This window comes from Helianthus annuus, chromosome 10, assembly GCF_002127325.2.
Source record: "Helianthus annuus cultivar XRQ/B chromosome 10, HanXRQr2.0-SUNRISE, whole genome shotgun sequence".
Lineage (NCBI taxonomy): Eukaryota > Viridiplantae > Streptophyta > Magnoliopsida > Asterales > Asteraceae > Helianthus > Helianthus annuus.
The window spans coordinates 100,608,307-100,620,797 of NC_035442.2; the positions used below are offsets into that span (position 1 = coordinate 100,608,307).

Sequence of the window (12,491 nt, forward strand, 5' to 3'; positions counted from 1 at the left end):
GGCACCTCCCAAAGCAAAAAGGAAGAAACAGAGTCTGAACACGCCCCGTGTCCAGCGAACACGGGGGCGTGCCCAGGAAGCAGCAGAAAAGACAAACCAGTAGAAGCTTCCATTGCCCACCACGGGGCCGTGTCCAGCGAGCACGGGGGCGTGGTGAAAGTACAGCAGGCGCATTAATTGTAATTCGCAATTACAATTAATGAGGAGAGAGAGTGTCAGGCGGGCACGGGGCCGTGTCCAGCGGACACGGGGCCGTGTCCAGCCTTCTGTTCAGCCTATAAATAGAGGAGCTTGGCTTCATTCTCTCTCATCCCTTGGCACACCACCTCTCTCACACTTCATCCACCACCCACCACCCACCACCACCATAATACCATCATCCACCACCATCATCCATTGTCCATCATAGAGTGTGTGAGTCGTCTCGGGATCCAAGATTGATCGTAAGAGTTCTTGACAATCAAGGCCATGTTTGCCTAAGTCTCTTACATCACTTGGTGAAGACAAGTGTTTAGTATAATACTTTTTATTTTTAATCTTTTGCACTTTTTATTTGGTTTTGTATTAATGACTTTAATAACTAGTTACTTATGTTGAAGGTGATCTTTCCTTATCGTTTGTCCGTGGTGTCTTGGCGTTATTTTACTGTCTATATAAAATAAAAGATTTTCACCATTCATATCTCCACGGTCTATATGGAGGTATGTTGGCTACCTGGTTGGGGGTTAAGGGAACGGTTTGGTAAGGGTATTGCCCTTGTTCAGCGTTTAGAGGTCCTGCTTGGGACCTGGGTCAAATTTAGTAGGATCTCCTTCAATGCCCATAGGTATTGGATGGCGGGGATCCAAACTCTTTGACCCCCTCATAAGTTAACTACTATTAATACTATAACCCGGTTATTTAGGACTGTATCCCTGCTGACTCAGACTACTTAGCCGAGGGTAACGTCACCGCCAGAAGCGGGGCCTACCACAATTTGCATTAATAACTTAATTCATTATCTTTCAATAATCCGACCCTTTAGGATTGTATCCTTGCTGACTCAAACTACTGGGTTGAGGGTAACGTCGCCTTCAAAAGAGGGGCCTACTACAATAACTAAGATAATCTCTTAAACAAGTGCAAAAGTGCGAAAATAATCAAAGGTTATACTAATACATGTGTCGGATCCAAGTGATTCATCTTGTCTATCTGTTTTTATTTTATTTTTATTTTCAGCATTTAGTTAGTTTTTATTTTTCTTAGTTTAAAACATTTTTCTAACTTTTTGATTTGATTAGACGTTGAGGATAAACCGGTATTAAAAGCTCTTGTGTCCTTGGACGACCTCGTTATCTTACCAACACTATACTACGTCCACGATGGGTGCACTTGCCCATATGTGTGTTTAGTGTTAGTAAATATCGTGTTTTATAAATTTAAAACTTGGCTAAAAGTGTAAAAAGGGCTTAAATATATATCTAAAAACATATACACACTGACACGCATCACTTATGTCACCTCAACACAACATTCACTCGCATTACTTAACATCGCTAGGGTGCTCCATCACATACACATATAATATCTAGATACACCATAGCCCAGAACTAGCTAATGCACATCGTGTTATCATGGAAACCCATGAAACTCCTCTACACACTACTCATTTATCACTAAGGACACAACTATTTACTTGCACATGCATCCCTACTAATGTAGTGCCCCCAACGCTCACCCCGTATCTAACTACCCTAAGGTAATGAGTTAACACATCTACATTTCTAACATTTAATAGTCTAGGTCCTTAACAACCACTTGACTCTCACAATCAAGGCTCTACATAACTCTTCTCATGTGACAAACATCAACTCGGATTGTTCCTCGTAGCACCCATTAATCCTATTATCACTCATCAAAGCAACTACGCAACTCCAATCAATACAACACCCATCAATATCAATATCAATCTAGCATTCCCCATAACCCTTTGAAAATCATATACTAATCGGTAAACGTTTGATATAAATATGTCCAAACATATAAACACTCGTAAACGCATGTATGCTAGCCCCAAAACATGTAAAAGGGGGATCATAAGTCTTCTTAAGTCTTAATCACAACGTTTTCTCCGTCTAGTGCACTCGTAGATGATTTAGACTAACTGCGACGATTGAATGATTGTGGTTATTGACTGAAAGTGTTAATTTACATGTTTATGCCTTGTTTCTGAATCTGATTGTCATACACTTGTGTTATTTGGTATTATGGTAGTTGTTGGTTACGTGATTTAGGCACTTAGAAATATACCCTAGATTCACAAACTAGTCGGATCCGTTATCGTTAGGTTTTCGGGTTAGATATTGTGTTTAGAGATAAAACAAGTTAAACAACCATAAAATCAAATAGTTAAATGTGTGATTCCTTCCCGTTGATCCGAAAGATAATTCGGGGTTGCTAGGTTATTAGCTAAATATTGTGTGATAGTTGGGTGACCGATAGCTCGGGTTCAACTGCTTATTCATGTTCAGGGTTTCCTAGGGCTTCAGTTTACCAGGTCTAATCAGGTTCACAATTTGAGGATTTTGATACCATAGTTGTCATACATCTACATCTGATTATAGTGGGATTTGTTATCGATTGGTCGAGTCTTGTAATATCCCCTGGTTTGAAAGTTCATTTCTCACCTTTACGTTGTAATACCCATCTATCTTGGCCTTGGGCCTTGTAGGCAGGTTCTTTCCCTTTTGCGTTTTCTCTTCTTTCCTCCGGTAACTCAAGGTCTGTTAGAGTTTCTCGGTCATTTTCTAATTATTACTTCTTATATATAGTCTATTATTATTGTTGTTGCTGTTGCTGTTGCTGTTGCTGTTGTTGTTGTTGTTGTTGTTAATACAATACTAAATGATAATGATAATAAGTAGTTAAATTACACGGTTGGTCCTAGCTTGTAGCTTGTCTTTTAAGATCAATCGTAAAAGAATAATTTTGCATATGTTTAAGATAAAAGTTAACCTCATTAGTGATTTAGACTAGAAATGCAAGAAAGTTCGGGACTGCCAATGCAAAAAACAAAAACACAAGGATATATACCAAAATTTTGCTCAATCCACATGATTCAACCGTAAGTGGGGGGGGGGATATTCCACGGTCCTCCCAACCGCCGGAGTGTGACACTCCGCAGGTTAGCTTAGTCCCATAGCCACCTGGGGGTTAATACCCTATACCGAGTCGATCCGTTTCCCCGTGGAAGAGGTGGGAGGCTGGTGACCTTCCCTGGAGTCGAACCCGGGTCTCTTGTTAGAAAAAGGGTGGGACTGGCCAACTGGGACACCCCAGTTGGTTACCGTAAGTGAGTCAATAGGAAAATGAAAAACACAAGTGAGCCGAGCTAGGTAAGTAGCTTTTGATGCACTAAAGTTTACATCTCCAAAGAACAATATGACCACAAATGGTTAAGACGTTTTCAAAAGGTAAACAATAATATCATAATAAGGGTAAGTTGTATCTAATACAATAAAAATTGGACATAAAACCCAAATATCTATCTGCAAAATTGACCGAATAGGCTTTCAACATTAGATGTCTGGAAACCCAAACCCAAATGCACCATCAATCCGATATAGTACTTCAAGGCGAGCACATTCTTTGTTTGGACATCACTTTAAAGTGACTTACATAAGTTTTCTAAACTATCATACTTATATTTTGGTTACAAACAAACCAACACTTTGCTGAAATGCATAACATTTTCCTTTTGGCATCTATATATCCATAGATTGCCAAAATAGTTCGTTATTACACATCATCAATCCCTATCGTTTTGGCATTCCCAACCATTTTGTAATGTGAATCATGGTATTAGAATCTTAGCAGCTTGAAGTAGAAATAGATGATTATGAAGAGGATTAGATTATGGAGTGGTCTACGTGGAGAAGTACCATTCGGAAGCATTGGGTAATTGTCAGGAGATGGCATAACACAGTTTTCACCTGCGAAGTAAATGGTTCTTGGCAAAGCCCAACCATTGTGTAATGTGAATGCTTTGTGGTCCTTGGCTAGAAGTATTTCTGTTGAGACTGAGCCCACTTGATCCTTGTCCGCATTCAAAAGCTCAGTGTTGTAGTAGTCTATACCCCAAAAGAGGGCTACATCATCTACAAAAAAACGCTTTGGTTAAACATATTGAAGTGGTAGGAAGGGTGTTTCTTTGGATTACAGGTCAATATTGTTTAGGTTGAAACATGTCAATTTTGGTAAGTGTTGTTGAGTCTGGTTGGGTTGATCGCACTTACTTTTTGGCCGTTTTTAACTTTCTATAAATAACTAACGTTTAAATTAAATCTTCTAAAACAACTTTCCTATAGTAATCCAAATAATTAAATTTAATACAGATCGACGTTTTATGACTTATGAGGTTGTATGCATTTACGCTTTAATTAATCTTCCAAATACTGACTCTTAATAAGATTATTGGCACCTCTAGTTGATATTTCATGCATGTTAATTTCCAAGTTTGACAATGATAGGTAACACGAGACACTTTCTAAAAAGATGTTTATTAGCATTTACCTGAGATCCCATCAGTATGGAGCAAAGTAGTGTTGAAACTAAAAGTTGTTGTTGGCTGACTGAACCCCGGATGGTGAACCACAAGGTTCCAGTTACTGTAATTTCTGTTGTAGTTTAGATTTGTAACCGTGAGCTTCACCCTCCAATGATCAGCATAGTTGGTTTTAACATGCCAATGGACTCGAAGGGGACACATATGATCAGTGCATCGCACGGCGTCCAAAGCATTGATGAATTCTGAACTGCTTGAACCACTGTTAATCAAATCACAGATTAGATACAAGAAGCTAGCTAGCTAGATTATCGATAAAGCATATATAGATACTATAACACACATACCTGATGCAGGATAATGCTTTCTTGTCAGCTGGTCTGCATCCACAGCTGCATTGAGGACATGTTGTAATTTCTGGACTATAAAATGTTGACAATGAAACACAACATACTGGTGTTTTATTAGCCAAATAACTAGAGTATGTGCATGTGGATTTCCATGTTCCTGAAAACCATTGTCAACACTCGCTTTGTGTTAGAAACAACTTTTTTATTTGCTGTTACTCACGTCAACTAACTTTAAACAGGGATCAAACAGAAGTACCAAACTAAAGCAAAGAGGTATATTGGTTTGATGTCTTTATTGCTAGAGGAGACAAAGAACTTTTGATTTACCAATAGAGGCGGAACTAGAACGTTTTTAATCAGAGGGTCATGAACTCATCATAAAGGTTCTCTTCACTACTGGTTATAATTCATGTTTTTTTAAAAAAACAAAAACCCTTATATTTGATGTATAAAAATCCAACAAGTTATGGTGACCAGATGGTTAGCAGACCCTCTTGACCCCTCTTCGTTCGTCGCAGCTTATCGGTGTGTTGATTTGGATTGTGAAATGAGTAAAATATAAAATCTCTCGTAATGGTTGAGTTTTCTCGTAATGTATGCAACTTTCTAAAACATATCCTATAAGATTTGCATTGTTATTGTAAAAAATAATGTTTAGGAAACGGTCTAATGAGCAAATAAGTGTTTGCGGATTGATTCCGATGTATCAACTTGTACTAGAAATAGTACAAGAATAATCCATATATAAACTAGTTAATCGAATTTAAATTAATCAGTTTAGCATTTTAGTATAAGGATGACATCTTACTAAACACTTGTTCATATCTTATTCCGCCATCAACAAGAGAAACTGTTGGTTGAGTTTCTTGAATGGGGCTACAAGTGTATCCAGGTCCCGGTGCCAGTAATGTAAGATTCACAGGCATACTTTTTGAAAAATTTCCCTGTAAGTTACCGACAACAATGTCAAATGATGAAGATGATTGTGTGGGGTTAATCGCCGAGGCAGCAAGAAGGCCACCATGACAGCAGTTTTCTGGTGAGTTAGCAGAGCGGCGGTCTGGTGTCAGATCAACTATCTCTGGGGTTTGCATACAGCAATGAGGTATTTCATCTTTGAAATTAGTGCAGTTCCCTTGGTGAGTTGCAATAGCACCGGATATTGACCAAATGATCTCATTATTGGTCCATGTGAATCCTAGTTTCCACCCAGGTGTGTCTACTTGACGATATTGATAGTAGTTTTGGATACTTACCCTTGCCTGCAATAACCATTTCAAGATGGTGTTATCATTTTCTTTGTAATCTCTCAATAACCACTATTACTCCCGGGGACCTAATCATCTTGCTCTTCTATTTGAAGTATTTTTCTTTTTACAAATTAGATACCTACATTAAATTTTAGAAAACCTAACAACAAATGCAGCAATGATGTGTAAGAATCATGCGATCAGTGGCGAACCCAGAAATTATTTGCTGGAGGTGCGGATTAGTGGTTCAAGCGTATTTTCAGGGGGTGCGGTCAGATTTTTTGCCTAAAATATAGACTAATTTTTTTTTCATGGGGTGCGACGGCCCACCCTGGGCTCCACCTAAGTCCGCCCATGCATGCGACTGACTATCTACGAACAAAGCAAACATACATAGAAATGTAATACTACACCCCCCCCCCCCCCCACAACACTAAATTCCTTTCCTTAAACAACAAAAAACAGTACTAAAAAAAATTAGTTACTGAAAACATAAAATGGTGAGAAACTTTGGTAATAACAGATAATAGAGGAGAGAGATATGAATAAGGTAACACAAATACCCTTGAAAGTACCTAAACGCTCCCCTAACAAATCTATACGAATCAGGAACTTTAGACGCAAAATAGGCGACTGTCTAAATGCCTTATTATCCTATAAACTGTCTGAATGCCCTATATATTTAATTATGTAAATGAACTGAAGAAAATGGAAATAAAAGGAAGTGTTAATTACAATACTAACCAGATAGCCATCATTCGTCCAATGAAGTGTGTCAAAAGTTACTGTAACATTTCCATTTGGATCCAAGGGGTCATAACAATCTGCAGGAAGATGAGTGTTTTGATTAGTTTTCTAAACCGCGAACAAAATTAACTTGAATCAATACAAAAGAAAAGTAAGATTGATGCCTGCGAAACTGCAAATCGCAAAAAACAACACAAAAGTCAATGGGAAACACCATTTGATACTCATCGTTTCAATATGGATCACAAATACTGAAAAGAATGTTGCAAAGGAATAAAAAATATATGTGTATATATATTCTACAGATTAGAATGGTATCTTGGAAGAGTCATCTATTTGTTATACATGCCAATGTTCGGCTGCAATATGCCAAATATCATTGGAAACTTCACCACATTATAAAAGACAAATTTGAAGGAATGAAAAGCTCACTCTAGTATTTAGGTGGTTAGCCATGAACTGTAGATGTATTTAGTGTAACATTCTATCCTTATTGCTAATCAATATTGTCCGCTTTGTTTAGAGGGCACGGCTTTGTTTACTGTTACCCGAGTGGACACTTTCCCGAGATAAAGACAACGGTGTGTAACAACGATTTACGGTTATTGCGTTTACTGATGCTCAACAGACATATTTTTGAAGTCCGTAAGCATTTCTAGGATGATCATGGTAGATCCATCTTCAGGAATCCTAAGCTTCCGCCTTCCGGCGATATTGGTATCTAGTATTAACATATCCTGACTAAAATAAATATTGTGCATTCCTATACAGTTCAATCCAAACACTCAACCTTTTTTAATTAACATCGACTTAGCAAACGATGAAGTTAAACACTTAAGTCTTCAAATTAAGCTCTCCTAAAGGTTTAAAATTTATTCCTGTTCATTAATAAAGAAACCATACTAAAATAGATTTAAAAAATATTGTTGACTTGGTGATTTTGGTTTTTAGGTGAAGGATCACTCACGAAATTTTTTATGAATGGTTAAAAGTTATGTACAACTTTTATTTTTTACTCCAAGAGCGTGGACAGGTCGCTCTTTATATAATCTGTTTAAAAAAACGGGTTATATAATTCTTTACACACTCAATAAAGCAAAGGAACCGAGTTAAATTATGAAAAAAAACTAAAATAAAAGCAAGTTGTGCCATGATTGGTGCATTTTGTATGCATCTTATTGAATATTAAATATGTTAAAAAATGAAAAAGCATCAATATTTGTTATAAATATATTAGATTTAGTTGAGTTTACATTTTGCAGGATAATCGGAAACATCAAGAAGAAAAGGAAGATTTTATAGGCTGGAATAGAAATCAAACGGACCGAACGAAGATATGAATTAATTAATTTAAGTAGATGCCACTTAACGTATAAAATGAGTTAAGGTACATTACGTACGCGATTATATTTTTAACGTGCGATTTAATTATTAAACATGTGATTTGTAAAAAAAATACAACATGCGAAAATTTAAAAAAAAATTACAACATGCCAAAATATTATATACACACATGTGAATTTGTTTTCATCCCCACATGTGATTTCCTTATCTACACCAACATGCGATTTTGCATATTTTATAGATGCGCTTTTTTATAATATGTGATTTCAAATCGCATACGTAATGAACGTTAAGAGCGATACAGTTTTTCAATTTAAGTAATATGTCAGCCTAATCAAGAGTGATGGGTATTTGCGGGTTGCATCAAAAAAGAAAGTGGGCCAAGTTAAATTGCAATGAAGCCCAACAGCCCTTTGCTGGAAGCACGGTGATCAAAGACAGAGACGAAAGCCAACAGAAGTAAACGGAGACCAAAGAATTATTTTGTTTCGTACATATATACACATCTATATATTTTGATATGTCCCTGGACGTTGTCTAGATAGTAAAGTGGATTTTCTCTATTTTAGAGGGGTAGGGTTCAAGTCATGTAAGGTAAGTAGGTTAATTTATCACTAAAAAACATATATTTCGATATGAAGATAGAAAAATGTAAGGTACAATTAGTTATATGAGTATTTAAAAGTAGGTTAGTTTATCACTAAAAAACATATATTTCGATATGAAGATACAAAATTGTAGGTACAATTAGTTATACGAGTATTTAAAAGTAGGTTAGTTTATCACTAAAAAAAATATATTTCGATATGGATCATGAGATGCTGACCTTCATGGACGCTTCATCAGGATTTCAACAAATCCAGATGGAACCGTCTGATCAAGAAGACACTGCCTTTATGACCCCCAACAGGTATATATTTTTACACGGTTATGCCTTTTTTTAAAAAAAAAAATGTAGTTGTCACATACAAGAGGTTGGTAAACATGATGTTCAAGGACAAGCTGGGGGACACCGTGGAGTATACGTAGACGATATGGTGGTGAAATCGAAAAGAGCTACAGACCATCTGAAGGATCTTAAAGAAGCTTTCGATATCTTGGATAAGTACAATATGAGTTGAACCCCTCAAAATGTCACTTTGGAGTCGAAGCTAGAAAATTCCTAGGATATATGGTCACTAAAAGAGGAATTAAAGCAAGTCCTGAATAGATTAAAGCAATACTGAATCTAGGATCCCTAGTAAGTGCTGTTTTGGTCAAGGATCATGAAGGTCAGCAGCATCCCATATAGTATGTAAGTAAAAGTCTACTTGACACTGAAACCAGGTACTCCCACCTTGAAAAACTTATTTTAGTATTAATTATGGCATCTACTAAATCAGGATATTATTTTGAAACTCATAGAATACATGTTAAAACTTACTCTCCAATAAAATATGTTCTTAGGAAGCCTGATGTAACCCCTCGCTTTTTGTGACTTTCCTTATTAGAAACTTTGTCTTGTATTCTATTTTTGGAAACTTCTATTCTCTTTGTATTCGTCTTTCATTTCAATTCATTGTAATCCGAGACTTGAATCATAATAAAAGCTGGATCTTTTTATACAACTTGTTATACATAATTCGTAAATACTTGTTATACATTCATTATACGTGCATACTTGATACAATTATACTCAAATCCATACCTGTTGTTACATGCAAAATACATTTATATATTCATTTATTCGTACATTACACTTACGCATTGCACTTACACGTTTAAAACACTTAAAACCGACAAAACGCGCTAAATCGACGAACTTGAATTTCGTACAAAAGGGAAAGACCCCTTTTGCACGAAAGGCCCTGTCGCCCGAAACTCACCTGTCGTCCCAACTCTCACCTAACCCTATAAATACACACCCACACCTTCATTTCTCACCTTCCACAACTCCGAAAATTCTCTTAACTTACTGATTTCGCACACTTGAGCTCAGCTACTTCCAGAACCACTCTAAGAGAGTTTGCAACTTAATAACACATTACTTTCACCTAAATTCGACTACTTTTTTTATTTTCTTTTGTACATTCTCCAATCTTAAACACTTGGTTTATCAGATTTTCTTTGGCAATCTGATTATAACTCTCAACTTGTTGAGGACCAAGCTAAAGATTGTAGATTTATTTTTCAAACTTTTATAAAACAAACATTCTGATTTCGAACTTGGTAGAATCATAGAACCATTGAGCTCACAAGCTAAGTTCATAGAATAGGGTCGATTCTAGTCAAGAAGATGAACAGTTCAACCAAAACTGAGCTGTTTTCATCTTGAAACAGAGACACCCTCTCGCACGAAAGGTACTATTTCCCGCTTGTTCTGACATTTTTAAGTGTTGTATGTTAATCAGATCCTCATTTTCGATACGAACGATTCTGATACAACAGTGTGTGAACCGTGGAAGCCTTGGCTTCCAATCTAGTTACACCACCTCACTTGAACTTGTAAAACGAACACCCAAACAATCTCCTAGACCTAGAATAAGTTAACCCGGTCTAGCTTCCAACACTTAGTTAACTCTTTCCATGTTGAGACGGCACACCCGGGTTGTTCTTGTTCATTTTTTGGTTATTTAATTCATGTTATTTACATTTCGGTTATTCATGACCAACCGGTTAGTTAACTAATTAACTAACTTGTGCTTTGGTGAGCTATAACGAGGTTATTACCTCCATGCATGCTTCTATGAACTATATGAACATTCTGGACTATTAGACTATATATTATAATTAAATAACACAACTAGACACACAAACATAGCCATTTGATGGTTAAAACGTTCGAACGAAGTTCAGTTTGCACCAAACAGGCAGCTGTCGCACGAAAGGATACTCCCTTTCGCGCAAAAGGCTTCCTGTCATGCGAACTATCCATTCGCCTGAACAGTTTGTGTTGTTTCGGTTTTCCTTTATTCTGTTTTTGCCTTCCTTGTTACTGATTTCGACGGGCAAATCAGGACCCAAGAAATCATAGAAAACTCAGTGTCTTAACGAGTGCCTGGACAGAATATATTTTTTGTTAAATTATACTTTCATACTTAAATACTTATGTACTTTAATTCTGACTCCAAATCTCTCGTTCAACTCCAACAACTCACACCTTCATTTACCCCCTGTAGGGTAACCTTGGTGTTCCTATGCTCGTCAACAACTCAACTCTTCTACTTGCGGGATTAACTAAGAAGATTTAGCAAAACCGTGAGTATACTCGAACACCTTTTTTTTACGTTTCACACTTTGGGTGTAATATGTTTACTATTAAACCTACACAGTTACACTTAGACTTTTATACAAATGCGCAAACCATCCAATACATGCATGCTAGTAAGTTATACTTGATTCGTCTATCTGGGTTATTCTTATGTGATAAACTCATCATTAACTCCGTACGAGCCTCCATTTAACATGTATAGAGCTATAGAAGTAACGCACCGTTCGTAGTCTTGTGGTCATGTTAAATTTAATACTTGCGGTAATCAAAGGATTGACTTGAATATTTGCATGCTAGTTTTACGTTAATCATGTTAACTTAGTTTGCCATGTGGATTCGTTTAAAACAATTTATACTTATGTTATGTATCAAACTTGTATACTCACCAATACTTTTGTATTAAACTATGTATTTTTAAACATATTACAGGTTGATGATGTTGAGATGGATGAAACATAGTAGGGATTCCCTAGATACACACTTGGAATCATTAGATTGTGTTGTTGTATCAATTTTGAATTATGTTGTATTTGCTTCACGTATCGTTGTTGTATTTGAAACAATAGTTGTATTTTGATTTCGATGTATTGTAATCTGATAATGATGTTATGAAATGAAATCAGTTATGCTATAATTATTGTCGCAAATAGTGTTATGAAGTCTCGAGCAATCTCGTTCGTCTCACTCCGATGTTTCCGCCATCGGTTAGGGTGTGATACCTAAGATGTCAAGCAGAAGGGCCAAGTAGTCAGTAAAATTAAGTGCATATGGTATAGCTTATGATCCAAGGACAACAATATAATCACAAGCTTTAGCCGACTTTGTGGATGTTTTTAGTAAGGATCTTGAACTAGAAGTTAACTTAGAAGTTCAACAGTTGGAGGAAAATAAAAAAAAATGGATTTTGTATACTGATGGTGCTTCAAACATAAGAGGCACATGACTAGGGATCCTACTGTAATCGCCATAGGGGGACATATTACCCGAATCTATTAGTTGTGACTTCC

At 36.6% G+C, this 12,491-nt stretch overlaps 1 protein-coding gene across 1 annotated transcript; it reads right to left on the reverse strand.

Annotated features, from left to right (window-relative positions):
* Positions 1-3,442: 3,442 nt before the first annotated feature.
* LOC110881388 (COBRA-like protein 1) lies at positions 3,443-7,118 on the reverse strand. The gene is made up of 6 exons (XM_035978249.1): positions 7,055-7,118; positions 6,888-6,967; positions 5,702-6,155; positions 4,891-5,050; positions 4,552-4,805; positions 3,443-4,136 (listed from the first exon to the last, which is right to left on the reverse strand). The coding sequence occupies exons 1-6, from the start codon at positions 7,116-7,118 to the stop codon at positions 3,841-3,843; spliced, it is 1,308 nt and encodes a 435-aa protein (XP_035834142.1). The 3' UTR covers positions 3,443-3,840.
* Between the last annotated feature and the right edge of the window lie 5,373 nt (positions 7,119-12,491).

Excerpts from the sequence above, each read along its gene's own strand:
- LOC110881388 (XM_035978249.1), bottom strand. The coding sequence starts at position 7,118 with ATGAGTATCAAATGGTGTTTCCCATTGACTTTTGTGTTGTTTTTTGCG. Across the intron at positions 6,156-6,887 it reads GGACGAATGATGGCTATCTG|GCAAGGGTAAGTATCCAAAA; the intron begins GTTAGTATTGTA and ends TGGTTATTGCAG. Across the intron at positions 4,806-4,890 it reads AAAGCATTATCCTGCATCAG|TGGTTCAAGCAGTTCAGAAT; the intron begins GTATGTGTGTTA and ends TTTGATTAACAG.